This window comes from Lepus europaeus, chromosome 10 (genome assembly GCF_033115175.1).
Source record: "Lepus europaeus isolate LE1 chromosome 10, mLepTim1.pri, whole genome shotgun sequence".
NCBI classification, from domain to species: domain Eukaryota; kingdom Metazoa; phylum Chordata; class Mammalia; order Lagomorpha; family Leporidae; genus Lepus; species Lepus europaeus.
In genome coordinates this window covers 48933262-48957513 of record NC_084836.1, presented here as the reverse complement: position 1 = coordinate 48957513, position 24252 = coordinate 48933262, and the positions used below count along the sequence as shown (strand labels likewise).

At 37.3% G+C, this 24252-nt stretch overlaps 2 protein-coding genes across 4 annotated transcripts in view; both read left to right on the top strand.

The window, feature by feature from the left end:
- The window catches only part of TBC1D15 (TBC1 domain family member 15), a 75281-nt gene extending 66471 nt beyond the window's left edge, over window positions 1-8810 (top strand). Inside the window, exons 13-17 of the mRNA XM_062203217.1 lie at window positions 372-471; window positions 880-977; window positions 6410-6526; window positions 7036-7122; window positions 8427-8810. Coding sequence (XP_062059201.1) covers window positions 372-471; window positions 880-977; window positions 6410-6526; window positions 7036-7122; window positions 8427-8645 — 621 coding nt within the window. The 3' untranslated portion in view covers window positions 8646-8810. The remainder of the gene's footprint in view (window positions 1-371; window positions 472-879; window positions 978-6409; window positions 6527-7035; window positions 7123-8426) is intronic.
- A 4903-nt stretch (window positions 8811-13713) lies between these two features.
- TPH2 (tryptophan hydroxylase 2) overlaps window positions 13714-24252 on the top strand; it is a 120966-nt gene continuing 110427 nt past the window's right edge. For 2 of the 3 annotated variants that reach the window (XM_062203216.1, XM_062203213.1), the window contains exons 1-2: window positions 13714-13806; window positions 13895-13950. In XM_062203216.1, the coding sequence (XP_062059200.1) occupies window positions 13770-13806; window positions 13895-13950 (93 nt within the window). In that variant the 5' untranslated portion in view covers window positions 13714-13769. Of the gene's footprint in view, window positions 13850-13894; window positions 13951-24252 lie in introns of all 3 variants that reach the window. The other variant, XM_062203214.1, reaches the window with a different exon arrangement.

Sequence of the window (24252 nt, the reverse complement as noted above, 5' to 3'; positions counted from 1 at the left end):
AGTAATTAGTAATTTTTAAAAAATGAGATAATATTAAAACTAAAATTAATTTTATATAATTTGAAGGAATATTTAAGAATGGAAATAATTGAATAAATGTTTGCCATATATGTGTTCCTTTCATGAAATTCTTACGCTATGTAAAAAGTAAGTTTCGGAGAGTCTAGCTGCTGTCCTTGCATTTTTATTAACTCTGATGACTAGAGGGGAAAAATATCTTTAGTTTGAGACAAATATTTTTCTCTCTTCCTTCCCTTAGTGTTCCTTTAGCTTTGTAATTAGTTGTTCATTTTTTTGAGTTATCAGTGATTATATACTATAAAATATTCAGGAAATATTTCTTCTGTGGTAACAATTATTTCTTTTTAAAGCATCACAATTTTGAAGAACAGATGCAAGGCATGAAGACCCAACTAATTCAGCTGAGTACCTTACTTCGATTATTGGACAGTGGATTTTGCAGTTACCTAGGTAAGGTTAGTGGATCATAACTAAACCCAGCAAATTGTAGGTTGTAATATACAGGAAAAAAAGTGTAAAGAACTCTTTTCAAAACATTCTCATTTATACTCCCCCCCCCTTTTTTTTTTTTCATTTATACTCCCCTTATTTGACTGAGCCATTCTAAGAAACAAAAGTGTAAAGCAAACTGTTTATGTAGTTCTGCCATAAAATATTTTATTCATAAAGTGAACTTAGTTGTTACTTTGTGGTTTTTAGAAAGAAGTTACCCTATAAATTTGAATTGCTTCAAGGTACTTAAATATATAGAGCTTTTACTTACCTAAGGTATCTAGAAAATTTGAGTTTGAGAGAGATCACTGTATTATGTCATAGTAACCTAAGAGTAATCCACATATACGTTTTTCTTTTGTATAGAATCTCAGGATTCGGGATACCTTTATTTTTGCTTCAGATGGCTTTTAATCAGATTTAAAAGGGAATTTAGTTTTCTAGATATTCTTCGGTTATGGGAGGTAAGTTCTTAAATTATTATTATAAATGTAACGTTTATTATGGAAAGAAGCAAAGTATTTTTTTTAAAGATTTATTTTATTTATTTGCAAGACAGAGAGAGGTAGAGGGAGAGAGAGAGAGGTCCTCCATCCGCTGATTCATTCCCCAGATGGCCACAGCAGCCGGAGCTGTGCCAAGCGGAGCCAGGAGCTTCTTCCGGGTCTCCCACATGGGTACAGGGGCCCAAGGACTTGGGTCATCTTGTACTGCTATCTCAGGCCATAGCAGAGAGCTGGATCAGAAGAGGAGCAGCCAGGACTAGAACCAGCGCCCACATGGGATGCCAGCACTTCAGGCCAGGGCTTTAACCTGCTGTGCCGCAGTGCCGGCCCCAGAAGCAAAGTATTCTGTAGAGTATAAGTGGATTGTGAAAGCCTAACTGAAATTTGTAAGGCAAGTATGTTAATAAAATTCTGATGGTTTTGAACATTAATGATCTCAAATCTACATCTGATCTTTTGGAGCTTCTTGCTTCAAGTAACGATTTCTGTGAGATATGGGTTCAAAGAGGTACAACCCAGAATGAGTACTATAGACTACTTGCTGCCTGTGTTCTTTCTTTGGGACATTTGACTTTATGTGAGTGTCCACATTCTGACATAGATTAGTTTAACATTCAAGAGAGTTTTTTTGTTTATTTGTTTATTTTTGTTTATTTCCCTTTCTTCTGGTTTGCTTCCCAAATACCCACAATAACTGGTTCTGGGCCAGGCTAAAGCTGGGAGGCAGGAACTTGATTCAGGTCTCCAACATGGGTGGCAGGAACCAAATTATTTGAGCTATCACCTCTCGCAGGGTCTGCATTAGCAGGAAGCTGGAGACAGGAACTGGAGCCAGGTATCAAACTCGGGTCCTCAAGTAGAAATGCAAAGTATCTGAATTGCTAGTCTAAATGCCTTCCACCTCAAGAGAGATTATATGGACCAGCCAGTTGAGTTGGCAGTTTCAGATGTTGGGAGGGAGTTGACTTGTATTTTGCCTTTACAAAGAAATTTAAGTCACAACAAAGTAGTAAGAATAATATAAAAATATTCTACCCTCCTGATATGTGTAAATAATTTGTAATACTCAGTTTTTTTTCATTTCTCAATAAAACCAAAGTTAAGTCTTCTTTAATGATCACCCTAGTTTTCTTTCCCTCTCCACAGAGTACATTCATCATGTTTTTGATGTATGTCTTTTAATTCCATTTTTCACCTAGGGAAACTTATTTCAATACTTTCTGCTTCTAAAAATATTTTAAATGATACATACAAATTATACCTATATGTGACATTTTGGTAAGTGTATATACATTGTTAATGGTTCACATCAGGGTAAACATATCCAATCTCCTCACACTTTTATCCTTTCTTTGTGGTGAAAACATTAAAAATGTTTTATAGTGATCTTTTTTTAATATATAAATTATATGTGGTCATCTGGTATACAATAGAATACCAAAACCTCTTTCACCTTTGTAGCTTAGTATACTATGGTTAATCAACTCTTGATAAAAGATAAGATCTTTATCTTCTTGTGAATCTGTTAATGATAGATGAATGTGCTTTTTTTTTTTTAAGATTTATTTATTTATTTATTTGAAAGTCAGAGTTACACAGAGAGAGGAGAGGCAGAAAGAGAGGTCTTCTATCCGATGGCTCACTCCCCAGTTGGCTGCAGTGGCTGGAGCTGTGCTGATCTGAAGCCAGGAGCTTCTTCCAAGTCTCTCACATAGGTGCAGGGGCCCGAGGACTTGGGCCATCTTCTGCTATCCCAGGCCATAGCAGATAGCTAGATAGGAAGTGGAGCAGCCGAGTTTCAAACCTGCGGCCACATGGGATGCTGGCGCTTCAGGCCAGGGCGTTAACCCACTGCGCCACAGTGCCGGCCCCGAGGAATGTGCTTTTTAATACAATATTGCCATAATGATGGGTTGTTGCCTTGTCTTTATAAAAACTAAGAGATTTCAGTGTTTCTTTTAAGTAAAGGATGGGGATATAGTCCATTTACATAATAAACCAATATATCCAGTGGACCCCAATCCTCTCTGATGTTTTTATAATTTGGAATTCGTTTCTGTACTGTTAATGAGCTGTGCTACTAGCAAGGAATGACACACTATGGCCAGCACCATGGCTCACTTGGCTAATCCTCTGCCTGTGGCGCTGGTACCCCGGGTTCTATTCCCGGTTAGGGTGTCGGGTACTAGTCCTGGTTGCTCCTCTTCCAGTGCAGCTCTCTGCTGTGGCCTGGGAGTGCAGTGGAGGATGGCCCAAGTGCTTGGGCCCTGTACCCACATGGGAGACTGGGAGAAAGCACCTGGCTCCTGGCTTTGGATCAGTGCAATGCCGGCCGTAGCGGCCATTAGGTGAGTGAACCAATGGAAGGAAGACCTTTCTCTCTCTCTCTCACTGAGAGAGACTAACTCTACCTGTAAAAAAAAAAAAAAAAAAAAAAAAAGAATGACACACTGGCCTCATTGCTTTGTATTCACTTCCTCTGTTCTGGAATTAGAAGTAAAGTCCACATACTGTTACCTGGAGCATACTTAAATGCTTATCAATTTTGTTAAATTAGTATGTCAGCTTTTTAAAGAATGAATTCTGGATATTCTTACCACACAGCTGGAATAATTTCTCAGCTGAGCATTTTTTAAGTGTCTGTTGGCCATTTGAATTTCCTCCTTTGAAAAATGCCTGTTCAAGTCCTTTGCCCATTTCTTTACTGGGTTGTTTGTTCTGTTGTTGTTGAGTTTCTTGAAATCTTAGACTCTGGATATTAATCCTTTATCAGTTGCATAGTTTGCAAATGATTTCTCCCATTGTGTTGGTTGCTCTTTTCTTTGCTGAGTTTTTCTTTTGCAGTACAGAAGCTTCTTGGCTTAATGTAATCCCGTCTGTCAATTTTGACCTTGATTAAATGTGCTTTTGGGATCTTTTCCAAAAAGTTTTTGTTTATGCTAGTGTCTAGCAGGGTTTCCCCAATGTTCTCTAGTAATTTGATATCAGGTCATAGATTTAGGTCCTTGATCTGTTTTGAGTTGATTGTTGTATAAGGAGTTAGGTAGGGGTCTTGTTTTGTACTTCTGCGTGTAGAAATCCAGTTTTCCCAGCATCATTTGTTGAAGAGATTGTCCTTTCCCCAGGATTTGTTTTTAACTTCTTTGTCAAAGACAAGTTGGTTGTAGATGCTTACATTGATTTCTGGAATTTCTATTCTGTTCCATTGGTTAACACATCTATTTTTGTTAACACATCTATTTCTTAGTGTGGACTAAGCTGTATTGATTATTGTAACTGCCCTGTAGTATGTCTTGCAATCTGGTATTGTGATGCCTCTGGCTTTGTTTTTGTTGTATAAAATTGCTTTGGCTATTCAAGATCTCTTTCTTTCTTTCCTTTTTTAAAAAAAATTTTATTTATTTGAGAGGTAGAGTTATAGACAGAGAGAAAGGTCCTCCCTCCGTTGGTTCACTCCCCAAATGGCCGCTGCGGCTTGAGCTGTGCTGATCTGAAGCCAGGGGCCAGGTGCTTCTTCCTGGTCTGCCATGCGGGTGCAGTGGCCCAAGAAGTTGGGCCGTCTTCTACTGCTTTCCCAGGCCACAGCAGAGAGCTGAATTGGAAGCGGAGCAGCCGGGACTAGAACCAGTGCCTATATGGGATGCTGATGCTGCAGGTGGAGGATTAACCTACTGTGCCATGGCACTGGCTCCCTCCTTTATTTCTTATATTTTTTTCCATATTCCTTAGATTCTTTTTTTTTTCTCTTTATTCAAATCATTCTAATTTTTCCCCCAGGAACCTTTTTTTAAGGAATAAAATTCATAAGTCATGCATTTCATAAGTACAGCTTTAGGAATATAGTGGTTCTTCCCACTATACCTGCCCTCCCACCCACACTTTCACCTCTCTTTATTCTCCTATTCCTGTTCTTATTTTTTACTAAGATATATTTTCTTTTTTATTAACATTTTTAAAATTTATTTAGATGGAACAAATTATCTCATACAAAAAGTTTTAAGTACATAGTGACAGTCTCCACCTCATCCCCCTCCCTCTCTTCCTCACTCCCACCTTTCCTTCTGCTTTCTTTCTTATTTTTCTTTGAATTTTTGCAGTAACATACCTTTTTTTTCTTTGAGAACAAGTTTTGTCATTAATCGAATAAGCACCTAAGGAAGCAGGCAGTGGAGTTGGGCACTTAGGCTTATATAAAACTTTTGGGACATACGATTATCCTCCACTTCATATGCTAATTCGAAGTAGATCTTTGAGAACAAGCTTTTCTATTAACTTTCATAATACAACTCTTTGAGGACAGAGGTTATGCATGGGAAGTTAGTGCACACTGACTCCTGTTGTTTATTTAATAATATTACACTCTTTAAGATGTCAGTTATCACCAGAGGCTTTGGCATGAGCTGCCAAGGCTATGGAAGTCTTTTGAATTCACAAACTCTGTCAGTATTTAGACAAGGCTGTAAGCAAAGTGGAAGTTCTCTGCTCCCTTCAGAGAAAAGTACATTCTTCTTTGATGTTCACTTCTTTGTTCTGGGTTCTCACTCACAGAGGTCCTTCATGTGGGACACTTTTAGCTACAGTTTCTTGGCTTTCCAAGCCTTAAATGCTCTTGTGGGCTTTTCAGCCAGACCAGAATGCCTTAAGGGCTGATTCTGAGGTCAGAGTGCTATTATAAGTGATTGTCTTTATATGAGTCTGCTAAATGGACTGCTTCCTATGTTAGAACCTTCATTTTTTTTAAAAAAATTATTTATTTGCAAGTCTGGGTTACACAGAGAAGGAGAGGCAGAGAGAGAGAGAGAGAGAGAGAGAGAGAGAGAGAGAGGTCTTCCATCCGATGGTTCACTCTCCAATTGGCTGCAATGGCCAGAGCTACGTTGATCCAAAGCCAGGAGCCAGGAGCTTCCTCCAGGTCTCCCATGAAGGTGCAGGGGCCCAAGGACTTGGGCCATCTTCTACTGCTTCTCTAGGCCATAGCAGAGAGCTGGATTGGAAGAGAAGAAGCTGGGACTCAGTCAGTGCCCATATGGCATGCTGGCACTGCAGGCGATAGCTTTACCTCCTATGCCACAGCGCCAGCCATAAACTTAACCTTATAACTGTGGCCTCTTAATTAAATAGCATTTGGCATGTTAGTTAGGCTCAATGATTTACTTATTGTAGCTATCAGAAAGAGTCATATTTGGGATACATCATCTTTATATAATGTTAAATATTGTAACTAAAAGTACCCTCTTTTTGACTTGAAAAGCAGTGGGCTTCCCCAAGTAAGCAACTTTTACTTTGCATGAAAGTTGTTTCGAATTCAGCATTGTTCTCTGTGTGGAAGATATTTTAGAATCGATATAGTCTACTAAATAATTCTTTTTTTTAAATAAATATATATATAGGTAATGTGGACTGAACTACCATGTAAAAATTTCCATCTTCTTCTTTGTTGTGCTATTCTGGAATCAGAGAAGCAGCAAATAATGGAAAAGCATTATGGCTTCAATGAAATACTTAAGGTATTTATTTCTTTAATTTACATTTTAGTCTTTGATCTCGTCTTTTTTTGTGATTCTATTATACAGAACATTTCTCTGGAGTGTTACTGAATTTCTTGAGTAACTTAAATGTTATCAATAACACTTTATACTAAGACTGAGTCTCTGAGAATGACAGTTAAACCAATACTTATTGGCAAGTTATTTTTACCTGGCAAATTAGAAGCAAAGGAAATTCAGCAAATGTTCTTTAATGTGGTTTAGCTCTTGAAGAAAATAATTGTCTCTTGCTTATAACTTTGAACTGGCAGATATGGGGTAACTGCTGGATTTTATGTTGAGTTTATTAGCTGTTCTTTAGCTTTAATCCTGGGAATAATTTAATGAAAGATAGTTTAAATTTCTTGTGTACTTGTAGTATGTAGTATTTTAAGTACTTTATCTGCAATGTAATATATTGATAATACATTTTTTATATAGTAAATTGTAATGGTTTCAGTTTTGATTATCGTTTTGTTAATGCTTTTTAGCATATCAATGAATTGTCTATGAAAATTGATGTGGAAGATACACTGTGCAAAGCAGAAGCAATTTCTCTACAGATGGTAAAATGCAAGGTATAAAGTGTTTCAAATAATTGATTTTTTGTTTTTGGTGGGTTGAGATCAAGGAAGATTTTTATTCTTAAATACATGTCAGTTTTAACAAGTTGAGGGCAGACACAGAGCACTGGCTGGCATTTTGTTTACCATTATATAATTATATCACTGAATTGAAAACCATTGACTAAAACATTTAATAATTATGCAGAATGGCAAAAGTAATGAAAGTACTTAGACATTTATAAAAGCATTGTTGTAAATGTTTATAAAGCATTATAGAATTCAGGCAATGATGTATTACCCAATTAATATATATAGAATAAAATCTTGTGTTAAATATATTGCATCCCCAAATACAGAAGCTAATCAGAAATAAATAAATGAAGCCGGCGCCGCGGCTCACTAGGCTAATCCTCCGCCTTGTGGCGCTGGCATCGGGTTCTAGTCCCGGTCGGGGCGCCGGTTCTGTCCCGGCTGCCCCTCTTCCAGGCCAGCTCTCTGCTGTGGCCCGGGAAGGCAGTGGAGGATGGCCCAAGTGCTTGGGCCCTGCACCCCATGGGAGACCAGGAGAAGCACCTGGCTCCTGCCATCGGATCAGCGCGGTGCGCCGGCCGCAGCATGCTACCATGGCGGCCATTGGAGGGTGAACCAACGGCAAAAGGAAGACCTTTCTCTCTCTCTCACTGTCCACTCTGCCTGTCAAAAAAAAAAAAAGAAAAGAAATAAATAAATGAATAAAATTTATATCATTATACTCTAGTCAGTAAAACTCCTGCTTTTGAAACAAGGCAAATTTGATGTATTGTCTGAATTCAATCCAAATCAGTATACTTTTGATATATTTTGGCTTTTGTCATTTGGTCCTTTTGTCATTTGTTCACGAATCCAGACAGTTATTTAGTTCAGTTCTACAAGCATTTATTTGACCACTGTTCTGTTCAGAACATGTCAGTGAGGTACTTCTTAGCTTTAAGGAACTTACTCACTAAGAAAAAGGATCGTTTTAATAAAATAACATTATAAAATAGGAAAGAGATAAATGCCAAATATTACAATACTGTATGTTTGTGGGAATTCTGGGTGGGCGTGGAAAATACCTAATTTTAGCTACAACTTGGAACCACTTACCCAAATAAAAGGCGGTGAATGTTTCATATGGAGTGGACAAAGAAGCAAGGGAGGTATGAGAAGGGTATATGACATTTACACCATTAGAACAAATATTCGGAGCTTGGAATCAATCTGGTCTTAAATAGAGGTGTGTGTGTATGTGTGTTTTGTCAGTGAACAGTTTTTTGTGTTTGATTTTTCATTTCCAGGAATTGCCACAAGCAGTTTGTGAGATCCTGGGTCTTCAAGACAGTGAAATTACAACACCAGATTCAGACACTGGTGAAGATGAAAATGTTGGCCTGACGAGTCCTGCATCTGCGTTTCAGAGTAACACCTTGCCTGCACTTGCTGCAAGTGGAGCCAGAGATGAGAGCCCAACACAGACACCAGCATCTCCAAATGTCAACAGACTAACACCTTCATGAGCATTCTTGTATTTTTTTTTTTTTTGGAAGAGACTTTGTTGCAACTCTTCCTCAAGTACTTGAATGTTGGAAATTTAAAATCTTGGTATTGATCATGCTTTAAAGTTTATGGAAACAAAATGTACTGATGTTCTTGCATTAAAGCTTTACAAAGATTTCAGCTAATTATTTTTGTAGTTACTTCTACCAAATAGCCTTTCCTTTTCAATAACATTCCTTAGTATTTTTTATAGCCAAGTAAATTTTATTTTCTTGCTGAAGAACTGGATAAATATTACAAGTGGATGTGTTGGAAATTATGCACTTTGAGAACATTCACTTTGTTTACTCTTAAGTTTTGTGGGTTTGGTATTTTGATTAATTTAAATGTTTAGGCTTTCTTTGGCGTAAAGCTGAGATGTAGATTGTTACCCAGTGATGAAATTTTTTAAAAGTGGATTTTTTCCCCTATTGTTTACAATACTCAAAGATTTATACTGGTTGAATGTGATTTAAATTGGACATTTCCATCAATGCAGTTTAATATGTAGATAAAGAACTATTTCAACCATAGTAAGTGGATTGGCAGTATATTTTTTACATTTAACTTTCCTTGTGTATAAAAATTATATGTAAGTACTATTTATGAGGATAAGAAAGGATAGGCATATTTTCTTTAACTGAATAAACTTGACTATTCATTTATATAATAACCCAATTTGATGAAACTAATACATAGCTTCAATATGAGATCTTTTTCAAAACTATTTTCTTAACTGTTTATTTCATGAGATTACGTTCAGCCTAGCAACTGGTATAATTTTAAAGTAATTGCTTATAACTTCACTTTAATAATGTTAACTATCTTTCCTAATAACGTATTAACTATTAATCAGGTATTTAAATTTTTATAAAGTATTCTTTGCAAAAAGCATATGTCAAAAATTTCAAGATATTATCATGAGTCTCAAAATACTTTTTGTATATGAATGAAGCTATTGTTTTTACCATGCAGTATTGCATGATTTTAAGTTATGTGGAATTAACATAACTGATTCCGTTTTAATTGTAATTTGTTAACTCCTGTACATATCATTAAAATAAATTTGAAGTTGAAGTACTGTTTTCAGTTAAATCACACTTAGAAATAGCCTGCAAAGTGTTCATTAGGAGGAAAAAAAACACCATGATGGATCTCAGTGCATCTCTTGTTTTTATGTTATTAAAATAATCATGCGAATTAGTTATGGAAATGGCCCCTTTTGTACCCCCCAGTTTTTTTTTTTATCAGCATGATAGTAGGCTTAGTCTTGCCTTGGAGGATATAATTATCTGCCTTGGTAAAGCAACATGCTAAAACTGATGCTGGAAGTGTAGAGTGGAAGTTTGTACAGTTCTAAAATTTCCCTCCCAGATAGTTAGAAAGTTTCCCCAAAGTGGATTTTTCTCCTAGTTGAGTATTAACTGACAATCGTGACAATAGAACCATTAGATTTTAGTTTTTTAATATATGTGTTATCTTTCATCAGTTAATAATGAATAAGCCGGTTCAGAAAAAAGAGGACACTGATCAAAAGCTCAGCATCTCCAGCTTTTCATTTCCTGCTCCTCAGGAAATTGCTTAGAACATCTTGATGTCCTCCTTGTTCTTCCTGGACAGTGGCTTTTTGGATTTTTTTTTCCTACTGTGTAATGTGATAGCTACTTAGATTTTTTTTAAAATCTTAATACATACAGTAAGTTGAACTTCTGTCAAGTTTTATTATAAAACTACTTGTTAAGACAATTTTTATTAAACTACATCTTTATGTAGCACATTTTTGATATAGAAGTGATAAAACTATAGCATAGTGCTGAAATCTTCAGTTCACAAGGTCTAGTTGGCAAGTACTGTGTAATCTTGAGCTGGTAAGATTGTTAAAATACATAATTCAGGTAAATTTCTTAATGTAATATTTTAAAGGTTTATTTCAGATTTCACAGGAAGCTCTGTGTATCCTTGTAAAATAATGTGTGCTGGCTTATGTGATATTTAAAATTGCTAAAATTCAGGTAGTTTCTAATTTCCACTGTTAAAGGTAGTATATTTTCAATTCTGGTATGAGTTAGTGGGAAACATTTTTGCATTTAAGAAGCTCCCCAGTTTGTTCATTTCACATGTGTACATTTTCTTGATATATTAGGAATTTTAGTCTTGGTGATGAAAACTTTTTTGAACAGTAAGGAAAACAACCTTTTAGGATAGATCAAGATTTTACTGAGCATGAAATTGCCAAGAATTTTTTAATGGATGCCAACTAATTCATATGGGAATCTCACATGATTATGCCCACTATTAAAAGATAGTTTGCATAAAATAATGCAAATTGTTTATTCAAGAACCTAAAACTTCACCTGAATCATGTGCAGCTGTATCCCAGGGTAACGTAGGGCATCTTAGGGTTTTCAGAAGATGCACATGGCTGGCGCCATGGCTTAACAGGCTAATCCTCCGCCTTGCGGTGCTAGCACACCGGGTTCTAGTCCCGGCTGGGGCACCAGATTCTATCCCGGTTGCCCCTCTTCCAGGCCAGCTCTCTGCTATGGCCCGGGAAGGCAGTGGAGGATGGCCCAAGTCCTTGGGCCCTGCAGCTGCATGGGAGACCAGGAGAAGCACCTGGCTCCTGGCTTCGGATCAGCGCGATGCGCCGGCCACAGCAGCCATTGGAGGGTGAACCAACGGCAAAAAGGAAGACCTTTCTCTCTGTCTCTCTCACTATCCACTCTGCCTGTCAAAAAAAAAAAAAAAAAAAGCACAAACCTCTCACTGAATGCTTTGTCTTATGCATGTACATACATGTGTTTTGGAAAGAGATCAGTTTGTCAAAGCATTCTCTGATTTTCCTCAAACACTGAGAACCATTGTAATAAATTAACATTAGAACAGTAACGTAATCTATGACATGCCAGTGATTTTATTTGCTGAATCATGATTAACATATTCTCAGGAGAACTTATTTCCAGATCTTTGGTGTGTAATATCAAAAGTACTTGTCCATGTTGTACTTTAGATCTTCTAGAATCTTTGGAAGTAAGATCAAGAAACCTGCATTAAAACAGAGCTCCAGATGACTTCCTGAGCCCTTCTGAAGTTAGAGTTTATATTGCGTTTTGCATGTTAATATTTTGACCTAGGGTCAGGTAGGCAAGTCCCTAGGTTCTTTTGAAAGAAAAGTCCTTCATTTTCCAAGGTGAATTTGTTCTAGTCTTGGTTGCTGTTTTTAGAAAAATTGATGATGGTCATCATGATGTATTTTAGGTAGGTTTCCCCTCAATTCTTAGATGTTAAATAAAATCTAATGGATTTATAATTATTATATTTTAAAGAAAAAATTTCAGTTTTTCAACTTCTGAAAATGAACAGTTATTTAAAATGAATGTACAAGTTTCCTTCAGTATTTAATATCATTACTGTATACTAAACAGTTGTACTTATTTGTGGTTTTGGTGTAACTATGCAGCTGTTTGGCTGATGTAACATTATTTGGCTTGTTCTCTCCTCTTACAGTCTGGGGATATTACATTGTAGATCGAATCTCTCTATATTAAAAATGTAAACATTTTCTTAATTTGAGAGAGCTTCTATCTGCTGATTCATTCTCACAGTGCCTGCAGTGGTCCTGGCTGGCCCTGCAGCAGAGGCAGGAGCCAGGAACTCAGTCCAGTTCTCCCATGTGGGTGCCAGGCATGAGCTGCTTCAGCCATCGCTGCTTCCTCTCAGACTGCACTGGCCAGAAACTGATGCTTAGAATGGAACCCGGACACTCTGATAATAGGGTTGGGTGTCAGCTGCTAAGTTGTAGATTTTTGAGGGTTGTTCTAATTGCAAATGATTTCCTCACTGTTTAGTTGTAAATGCCTATTTCTTTAGGCTGTTTGTCTTGGCAGCAAAAAACATGTTGCCCTTAGAGGCAAAGATTGAGGTGGTGGATACTTCTGCAACTCTTAGATATCGAAAGCTCCTCTTTCAGCCCATGAGAAATTACAGCTCATGAATTCAATGTAAAGAAATGATTATAATCAAAAGTCTTTTGTAAGAGCTATCAGGAATCAAGCATTTCATATTTACCTAATGTGATTCAGTCCCTACAGATAAAATTGGAATGTTAGAATAATGGGGAATAAGCTATTAAGTACACCCCTCCCCTTCAAATATATTTCTCCTCAGAATGAAGAGAACAGGTTCTAGTTAGCCTTCTTGTAATCAATGAACAGTCTAGTCTGGTTCAGCATTTTTAATGAAAAAGATTTTTAACCCTGAGGTGAACTTAGGCTGTGATGGTAGACTCTAGCATCATGCTACTCTGATTAGAGGGTTGAGATCTAGTGGGTTAGTATATGATCTAAAGAGTAGAAATAGGGCTGATTTTAAACTGCTTTGTGTGATGTCTGACCTGATTTTACAGAGACTAAACACTGTTCCGTGGGTCACAAAGTCCGGGTGAGTAGCCATCAAGGAACTTCTGAGTGCTTAGCATTTACACTGTATGTGGCAGTCACCACTAGATGTGCAAATACGGAGTACATACCCAAAGAAGTCTTGGCTACCTGCTTTCTGTTAGCTGAGTTCTATGAGTTCAGTGTCCTTGGTAATTCGAGGTTCCCTAGCAGTTAGCATCTGACCCATATAGGTAGTTAGATTAAGTTTTTAGGGTGAGATTACTTAAGTAATTTTTACCTTTTGTACTCATAATAGAAGAAATGTTATAAACAAATAGATGTTCCTTATCTACTCCTTTCTCCCCCAGAAAGGACAAAGTCCAAGTTAAATTGTTGTGCATGTGTCAGGGTATAAAGTAAAGTCTAAAAACTAAATTTAGTAAACTCCTGCATACCTTTAGGACAAATATTCTCTTGGTTAACTGAGCTTTTCAGAATTTTATATGAAAGTGAGTGGATTTCCCAAAGGAGAAGGAACCCAGTCTTAGAGTTCTCACTAGCTTCCTTCACATCCTATTAACAATAATATTTTCCAATCTAGCCTTTAAACTTTGCTTTGTATGAACAGGGTCAAAGGTTTATTGACTGGTCTAAGTAGAGGGGGAAAGAGTTCTCTTCACTGATATTTCATGAGGGGAAGTGCTTCAGAAACTACAACTAGAGAACATGTGGGTTGAGTCTCAGGAAGACTGTCTCCTGCACGGTAAGGAACTTAAGGATAGTCCTGGAGGCACCACTCTTGACAAGTAAGATTTTTTTTTTTCCTAATTCATTCCCTTCGATTTTAACAGGACTGCAATTGAATCGTTCCAGACATGAGCACCCAAGCAAAGTACTTGTAGAAGAGGTTAGTTTACCAAATGAATTCCCACTTTGGTCACTCGATTTTGTGATATTTTTCATGTGACTGTATTTTCCAATTTTCTCTTCAACTCTGCATTTAGAATTAGACATGAAAAGGTAAATTTAGATGAGTGGGAGTTTGTTCTGTGAGAGGGCTTGGCTCATTGTAAACGTTTCATTTGATAGCTTCACCAAATGTGGAGTGAATTTGTGAGAGTCCTGGCCTTGGTCCAAGTTCCCTCATATTTTAATCTCTTTCCTAAATTTTTCTTAAGCACTCATTGAGGATATCACCATGGAATAAAAAGAATAGAGTCTGTTGTGAATCCTGTTTTTAGAAACCTTACATGTTTTATTTGCATTTTTACTTATATATCTGCTGTCACTGATGCAAAGCTTATTATCACAATTGCATTTAATATGTATGTGAACACAAATGTGAGTTGTGTTGATGCGTGACACTTCTGGGCAAATAGTACAATTTGCTTTAGGCACTTATGGAGTTCAAAGATTCAGAGTGGGTGTGGATGTATCATATGAGGTGCTTTATATTCTTACAAAGGATGTAAAATTTATCCTATATACTTTGGGCATAAAATGTAAAACAGATTAAATTGTACTAGAAAATGTCCATGGTACTTAGAAATGTGAAGCAGAAGAGGTAAACTATTTGGTTAGAACACAAGTTTGGAGTAGTCATGGACTGGGGACCTAGGTCAAGTTTAGTTTTGTGGCAAAAACCTCAGCTTTTGCTGTCTCATTTTTGCAAGTGAGGATGGTGCATACCCCAATTTGGAGGAGTGAATGGAGTGCATATTAAAATATTTAATGTGATTCCTGGCAGGATGAAGCATTGTAAATGCTCTCATTATCTGATGGCACCCAAATAGATACTGCTACAGGCCATCTTTTTAAACCATATTGGTTGATTTTTCCTTTTAAAACACTACAGATAAAACTTTAGGACGGGCATCATTTGATTTGTTTTCCTACCCATTGATCATTTTGATTTCAAATATGAACATGTATCTGGTTTCATCTGAACCCTTACATCACTGACCCCAACATAAATCACTGTCTTCCTTTTTCAGTTTTATTTTCTTCATATTGGGCTTGAAAGTTTTTTTGTCCATTCTTCCTTTGTGAATTAAAAAAAAAAAAAACAAAACCTAAGGACTGAAGCCAGAGCAATTAGGCAAGAGAAGGAAAGGGCATTCTGTTTGAAAAGGAGGAAGTCAAATTGTCACCAAGAATGACATGATTTCATATTTAAAGAACTCCAAAGACTGCACCAAAAACTATTAGAATGTGAATTCAGCGAAGTTGCAGGATACAGAGTAAATCTAAAAAAATCAGTGTTATTAAAAATTGATAGTGATTTATCTGAAAAAGTCAAGAAAGCAATCCTATTTCCAATCACAAAAAATATCTTGAAATAAGTTTAACCAAAAAGGTGAAAGATCTCTCCAATTAAAAGTATAAAACATAGATGAAACAGAAGAAAACACAAAGGGAAATAAATCTTGTGTTTATATATTGAAAACATTGAAATAATTAATGTACAGACTGTTCAAAGCAAGGTATGAATTCAGTATAATCCCTATTAAAATTCCGTTGATGTTTTTCAAGGAACTAGAAAAAGCACCACTAAAATTTGTATGGAATGACAAAAGACCCTAAATAGCAAAGCAACTGAGCAAAAAGAATAAAACAGGAGACATTATTCTACCTGGTTTTAAACAATTCAAAATTACAGTAATCCAGACACTATGATGTTGGCATAAAATAGACCAGTAGAACAGACAGAGCCTAGAAGTAAACTAAACATGTACAACTGATCTTGGACAAAGGTATTAAAAAATGCCGACTGGACAAATCTTTTCAATAAATGGTGCTGGGAAAATTGGATATCCACATGCAGAAAATGAAACTGCCCCTCTCTCTCACCATGGGCAAAAATTAAATATCTGAAGCTATAGAACTACTTGAATCAATCATAGTAGAAACACTTCAGGACATCAGAATGGGCAAATATTTTTGTCTGAGTCAGTCCTCAAAAGCACACACAATAAAAGCAGAAACAGACATGCTATTTCATCAAATGAAAAGCTTCTGCACAGCAAAGAGGAACAACAGAATGAAGAGAAAACCTTACAGAATGGGAGAAAGTATTTCCAAGCTATGTGTCTGAGATGGGGTTAATAGCTAGAATGTATAAGAAGCTCAAAAGCAAAATAATCTGGGGTAGGTATTTGGCACAGCTATTAAGATGCCACTTGGGGCTCCTGCATCCCTTATCAGAGTGCCTGGTTTGAATCCCAGCTCCTCTGCTTCCAATACAGCTTCCTGCTAATGTGCACCCTGCAAAGCAGCAAATGATGGCCTAATTTCTTGTATCCCTGTCATTCGTGTGGTAGATCTGAATTGAGTTCTGGGCTCCTGATTTGGCTTGGCCCAGCCCTGCCTGTGGTGGGCATTTGGAAAGTGAATCAGAGGATGGAAGATCCATTTCTGTATGACTGTTTCTGTCTTTCAAATAACAATGAAAAGTATTTTTTTAAAAAGCAAAATAATCCAATTGAAAAATGAGTGGTGGTTCTAAACAGACATTTCTCAAAGGAAGACATGCAAATGTCCAGGTATGTGGAAAAAAAAATGCCCACATCAGGGGAATGCAAATCAATACCGCAAGGAGATACCACCTCACTTCACTTAGATTGGCTGTTATCAAAATGATGAAAGGTTACAAGTGTTGGCAAGGATATGGAGAAAAGGAAACTGTTAAACACTGTTGGTGGAGATGTAAACTAGTACAGCTGCACAGAAAACAGTATGGAGGTTCCTTGGAAAACTGAAAATTGAGCTGCAATATGATCCAGCAATCTTACTAATGGGTGCATATCTGAAGGAAATAAAATCGATCTGTCACGGAGACATGTGCATTCCATGTTTATTCACTAATCAAAATAGCCAAGTAATTGGAAACCATCTAATTGCCCATCAACTAATAAATGGATAAAGAAAATGTGGGCCGGTTACCTGATGGAATACTATTCATCCATACAAAGGATGAACTCTTGTTATTTTCAACAATATGGATGGAACTAGAGGTCATCATGTTAAGTGAAATGAGCCAGATACAGAAATACGAGTCTGTGGGCTCTAAAAAAAATTGGGGGTAGAGGCTGAGGAGAATGAGGGATAAGGAAGATTTGGGAAAGGTTAATCAGTGGTCACTACATTAGTTCAGGTGTTCTATTGCACAGAAGGGTGACTATAGATCATAACATGCTGTTTATTCTTACAAAACAGTAGAAAGGATTTTGAATGTTTTCATAAATTTAATAAATGAGGAAATGTTTTCCCTGATTTAGACATTTCACAAAGTATGTGCATGAAAACATGGAACTACATAAATATATACAATTTTTATATATCAGTTTTTAAAAAGCTTAAGAAACATACAAACACAAGTGTAAGATATATGTCACATTTGCTTATTAATGAATTCAGTTAACAATCAGACCAATATAGTGAATAATTGCAAAAAAAAAGTATAAGAGTGAAATTGACATCCTATGATTTGATTTTATAGCCCTTAGATACATTTCTGTGGAATAGTGGTCTTTCTGCTTTTTACTTGTTGAAGATTATATTAGTGGTATACTAAGTGTATGATTATAAGGTAAATTTAAAGTATGTTACCCCAAAAATTGAAGGAGGGAAGTGTCCTTATGTTCTTAGAATTGTAACTTTGAAATATAGGAAATCTGTCTTCTTCATATTAAGGAAAAAACTTCCAGTATTATACTGAATAAAAGAGGTGACACTGGTCATCCTTTAAAAATTGTTCAAAATTAAGACACATGCATTAAACATTTTTGGTAGCATGGGAAATTATATAAACACCTTTATCTTTTGTGAAATGAAGGGAAGTGGTAGAAGCCGCCTGAGTATGGTATTTTGGAAATTTTCATTTGAGCCCAATTGTATCACTCACTGGCAATGATGACCAATAATATTATGAAGATTTTCCACTCAGAGTCAGAAGTTTAAGGTTATATAATGTCCCAAGTGAACTATGACTTTTTTCTTCACGTGCTTTTTCAAACAATCCATTTTTAGATATTTAAAATGCCAAGGCCTGCGGCATTAACTATATATATGACATTGATTTGGGAATATCTTGAAAATGATGTATACAGGAGTCTGCTTGAGTTTCCTAAAGTTAGTTTGCAGGCTAATTTCATTTTGTTTTGTTGATAAGCTAGTAGATCAAGAAAAATACCTTAGAGTAAAAAGTTGATACAATATTTGTGTGGCCATGTTGAAGAAATTGGGAGTTGATGGTAGTAGCAATTTCTGCCAAAGAACCTAAATAATAGCCTAAAAACTCTAAGAATGAATTATCAATGAAAAATCCATATAAGTTGATGATTTAGTTGGGGTGTGTGGGTGTAAGCAGAGAGGACATACCTATCAGATGAGATCAGCTGTATTCAGCTTGATATGCTCTATATATTGGATTAGCCCATGATATACACTTGAGAGAATGGAATAATGGCTTCAATCAGAAAAGTTTTCTGGGAAAAAGAATCAGACTTTTCTTCACTCCCAATATTAAAAGAATCACTTTTTATTCCCTTTCAATTATTTCCATACTCTCACTTCCCATATCCATCCTTTAATTACTTCATATCTGCATTCTCCAGAAGTCAACTAGGGAATCACCATGAAAATGCTCTTAGTTCATCTCTGTTTCCTTCCATCCTTCCCCCCAAACACATTTATTTTTTTGAACACATGAAGCTTAGCTTTCTCTTGATGGCATTACATTTCCTGCTGGCTTCTTATTTCATCAGAGTGATGGGGAAATGTGGCGATGCAGAGAGCAGTAGGAAATCTCTCATCTTTTTATCTACAAAATGGAAATGGGTTGGGTGGGAAGTTTGGATTGTCCCAATTGTGGACCATGGATCGTTCATCATCTTGATTCTTACTATATTTATTTCACCATTTCCATTTCTTTGTCCATATCATCAATACTGTTTCAAGAATCACTTCCATTTTCCAGGTAGTTTTAGGGTTTGGTTAGTATTTCTTAGATTTTCACCACTATCCTCAATGACAACAAATGCCTGTGCTGAAAATCTACCAGTATCTTTGACATAAAACTTGGCCCAGTTTTGTGGATCCTGCCCATATATCAGCTGTTTGTCATCTTGGCCATTCACAATCACCTGGCCTCATTCCAACTTTAGGATCTTACATTGGAATTTAGCTTTCTGATAATATCTCACTGCATACCTTCCTACCCTATTTCCCACATCCTGATTCCTGGCCTCTTTAACTGCTTGAGCCAAACCAATTCTGTTGGCTCACCTTATTACTGTTGGCTTCTCACTTATCATGATTATGAGGGACAATGACCTCATTAAAACCTGGTTACCCACATCTCTTTCATTTCTGCCAGAGATTCAAAACCAATGCTTAATTTTATATCCCTCTGGCTTCAGAATCAATGAACCACAGTAAGATAACTAACACTCTGAGCATCCAATATCTGCCAGCCACTGTGCTAAGCACTTTATATTCAATTTAATCAACATAACAGCCGTATAAGTGATAGGTATTATCACCTTCACATTAAAGAAATGGAGGTTGAGAAATGTGAAATAATGAGTCCTCAGTAAGCAGTTAGGCAAGTAGCGGAGCTAAGATTTAAACACAGATGTAGTAAAAACCAATGTCCTATTTCTGTGCACTACAGTTTATTTTTGAAGTTATATTTTTGTAATCAAAGTCACACGTGTATATGCTTTCCGTAAGCTTTGTTGTAATAATAGAAGCTGTTCTTTTCCTTCTCCCACATTCTCCAGTTCCTTCCCACAGTGAGAAGACTCAACTTTCAGCTGATTCTTTTGGTATTTGTTTCCATGTTTTCCAAATGCTGTATTATGTGTGTATTGCTGCTGCTTTGATTTTTGGTTTTAGAAATTAATCATTAATTGGCCGGCACCGTGGCTTAACAGGCTAATCCTCCGCCTTGTGGCGCCGGCACCCCAGGTTCTAGTCCCGGTTGGGGCGCCGGATTCTATCCCGGTTGCCCCTCTTCCAGGCCAGCTCTCTGCTATGGCCCGGGAAGGCAGTGGAGGATGGCCCAAGTGCTTGGGTCCTGCACCCGCATGGGAGACCAGGAGAAGCACCTGGCTCCTGGCTTCAGATCAGCGCGATGCGCAGGCCGCAGCGGCCATTGGAGGGTGAACCAACGGCAAAAAGGAAGACCTTTCTCTCTGTCTCTCTCTCACTACCCACTCTGCCTGTCAAAAAAAAAAAAAAAAAAAAAGAAATTAATCATTAACTTCACATCTTGGAGGACGGGGATTCAGTTCTTCATTCCTTCCTCTCAGTCTCCACTATCCACTCCCATGCTTTCCTACCTTTCCATTTTCCAATATAGTTGATACTGGTTGGGTCAATAGTTAGCACTCATAATATTATGATTTTATAAATGCAGTTATCAGCTAAGACATGTTCCTCTTCAACCCTAATTTTTATTTTCTTTTGAGAGTTAAATCTTACCAGTTTTTTACTTGCTGACTTTATATATAGTTGTCACAAATCCAACCACCTGTTCTACCAAATATTTAAATTTGGGCTTGTCAATTTTGGACATTTCTGAAGGGTAATTTCATTTCACCCTTTTGTTCAGGGCTCTCAGTGTTATCATTAGCTGTCAATGTTGTTTTGGGTCTTTCCTCTCAACTTGGTCAGATTCTTGAAAGTGAACATTTCCCTTCATTTGGTAGCATGGTAAATGCCTGACTGTCAGCCTTATAAGGTTTTGGAGTTTCCACATCCAGTGTGGACATTCACATAATCACTTTCTCTTCTGTGCCTGATTATTGCAAGTACAGAGGCATTTTATTTTATCTTTTCCAGAGAATAACCTCCATTGTCTATCTGGGGGAATAAGGGAAGGTAGCTTGGCTATCTAGGACAGGGGAAGACCATATGGAACATTAACTGCTTAAAAAATAACAGCAGGATTGAAATATGTACCAAAAAATTCACTCCTTTTAAAGTATGGTATTTCGTGTTCAGTGTACTCAGTTGTGCACCTTTGACCAATTTCAAATTTTATGACTTTTTTTTTTTGACAGGCAGAGTTAGACAGTGAGAGAGAGAGAGAGAAAGGTCTTCCTTTTCCATTGGTTCACCCCCCAAACGGCCGCTACAGCCGGCGCGCTGTGCCGATCTGAAGCCGGGAGCCAGGTGCTTCTCCTGATCTCCCATGCGGGTGCAGGGGTCCAAGGACCTGAGATATCCTCCACTGCCTTCCCGGGCCACAGCAGAGAGCTGGACTGGAAGAGGAGCAACCAGGACAGAACCGGCGCCCCAACTAGGACTAGAACCCAGGGTGCCGGTGCCACAGGCAGAGGATTAGCCAAGTGAGCTGTTGCGCCGGCCAACATTTTCATCACCTCCTAAAGGAACACTGAGTCAGCAGCCATCCCTTTCTTCTTCCCTTCCTCTAGCTCCTGAAAACCGTGAACCAACTTTGTCTCTCTTATTCTCCATTTCTTTTAAAATTCACCAGAAAGTTATATAAACAGAATCATGGATAATGTGATCTTTTGTGACTGATTTCTTTCACTGAGCTTAATGTTCATGTATTTATTTGGAAGGGAGGGATGGAAAAAGGGAGGGAGGGAGAGAGGGAGAGAATACCTTCCATCTGCTGTTTGACTTCCCAAATGGCTACAAAACCCAGGGCTGGGTCAGGCTGAAGCCAGGAGCCAGGAACTCCTTCAGGTCTTTCATGTGGGTGACAGGGCCCCAAATACATGGGTCAAAATCTGCTTTCCCAATGTGTTTGCAGGGAGTTGTATGGAAAGCAGAGCAGCAGCTGAAACAAGTGCTCAGTGTAGGAGGCTGGCACGCAGCAACTTAATCAGCTGTGCCACAATGCCAACCTGAACACAATGTATTTAAATACTGTAACATGTGTCAGTACTTTTAATATTGCCAAATAGTATTTAACTTGTGATATAATGTGTTTTGTTAGACTTTGATGTGATATGATTTGAATTGTTTGCATTTTTGCTGTTATGAATAATGATGCTATGAACATTCGAATATAATTTTGGTGTAGATGCATGTTCTCATTTTTCTTGTGTGTACACCTAGGAGTGACATTTCTGAATTATATGGTACTTCCAGGTTCAACTTTTTGAGGAGCCACCAAATGTGTTTTCAGAAGTGACTATACCATATAACTTACAACTAGGAGTAAAAACACTGGGACAAATGGTAACCTTATGTTTTCATTTTCAGGAACCACCCAACAGTTTTCCAGAGGCTGCTCCATTGTGTAATACCATTAACAATATTCAAGGGACCAAAATATCCTGCTTCTCACCACCATTTGTTATATTGTTTATCTTTTTAAAATTAGCCATCTTGATTGGCTTGAAGTGGTACCTTATTTTGTGTGTGTGTGTGTGTGTGTGCGTGTTTAAAGATTTATTTATTTGAAATTCAGCTTATGGTGATACAGGGAGAAACAGAGATCTTCTATCTGCCAGTTCATCCCCAGGTGGCCGCAATGGTTAGCGCTGGGCTGGGCGGGAGCTAGGAGCTTCTTCTCAGTATTCCACATGAGTGGCAGGGGCTCAAACATTTGGGCCATCTTGCACTGCTTTTCCCAGGCCATTAGCAGGGAGCTGGATTGGAAGTGGAGCAGCTGGGACTTTAACTACTGCCCATTTGGGATGCCAGCATCTCAGGTGGTGGCTTTACCCAATAAGCCACGATGCTGGCTGTATAGCGTTTTTTTTTTTTTTTTTTTTTTTTTTTTTTTTTTTTGCAATGCTCTAATGACTAATGATACAGAAAATCTTGTAAAGATGGCTTATTGGGCATGTATTCTTTGGAGAAATACCTTTTTAAATCCTTTGCCCATTTAAAAGTTGGCTATTTTTTCATTGCTGAATTGTAAGAGTTCTTTATTCTGGATAGTTTCTCCTGCAAGATGTATGAGTTACAAATAGTTCTTTCCATTATGTGAGCTGTTTCTCACTTTCTTGATGGTGTCTTCTGAAGCCCAAAAGATTTTAATTTTAATTAAATCCTATCTTTTTTTTTCTTAAAGTGTTTGTGATTGGTGTCATGTCTAACCCAAAATATGAAGATTTATTTCTTCATTTTCTTTTTCTTATCAGAGTTTTATAGTTTTAGCTCTTTTGAAAAAAGAGGAGGGGAGGAGAGAGGAGAGAAGAGAAGGGAAGGATAGGGAAGGGAAGGGAAAAGGAGAAAGGAGAATATAGGGAGGAGACAGGAGAGAGACTGGTCTTCTACTTTCTGGCTCACTTCCCAAATACCCACAACAGCTGCTGTTGGGCCAGGCAAAAGCCAGGAACCTGAACTCCATCCAGGTCTCCCACATGGGTGGCAGAGACCCAAGCATCTGCTGTCTCCCAGGCTGCAGTACCAGGAAGCTGGAGTGGAAGCAGAGCAGCGAGGACATGAACTGGCACTCTGATTGGGAGGCCTAATCCACTGCACCATAGGCCTGTCCCTAGTTTCACCTCTTAAATTTATCTGTGACCCCTTTTAAGTTATTTTTTCATGTGCAGCTTTATTGTTTTGCATGTGGATATTTAAAGTTGCCCCAGAAACATTTGTTGAAACCTTGTTTCCAGCAAGAATAATTAGATTATTGAATTAGCTTGTCACCTGTGTTGGAATTCAATTGACATTAAATGTAAAGGTTTATTTCTATCCTCTCAATTCTATTCCATTTATCTATATATCTATCCTTTCACAATACTGCATTGTATTGATTACTGAAGTTTTGAAATGGTCTAACTGTTTTATAGACTTTGGACCACTGTTTTCGATCTCCTCTGTTTACTCTGAATTCCAGAGGTATTTAAGTCTTTAGTAGATTCTGTAGTATAAATTGAGTTGCTTTTTGACATTATTCATTGATAGCTTAAGGTTCAGCTTTCTGCTGTCTGAAGTCTTTAATCACTCTTTCATCTCCTTTCAAGCTTCTAATGCTTTCTTGTTCCTGTTTTCCAGTTTACACTGTTCTTGTGTTGTTTAAGAAAAACAGCAAATCCTTTATTTTGCTATATAATAGGGTTTTTGGAAGGAGCAAAAGTAGTTACATATTTAATATCTTAAATAAATTATATTTAATATCTTTTCCTATCTCACATTTAGGCATAGACATTGTCCTACAGGTTTTATCATTCACATCTCTGGTTCTTTTAACTGCATACAGAATGCTATTGCCTTA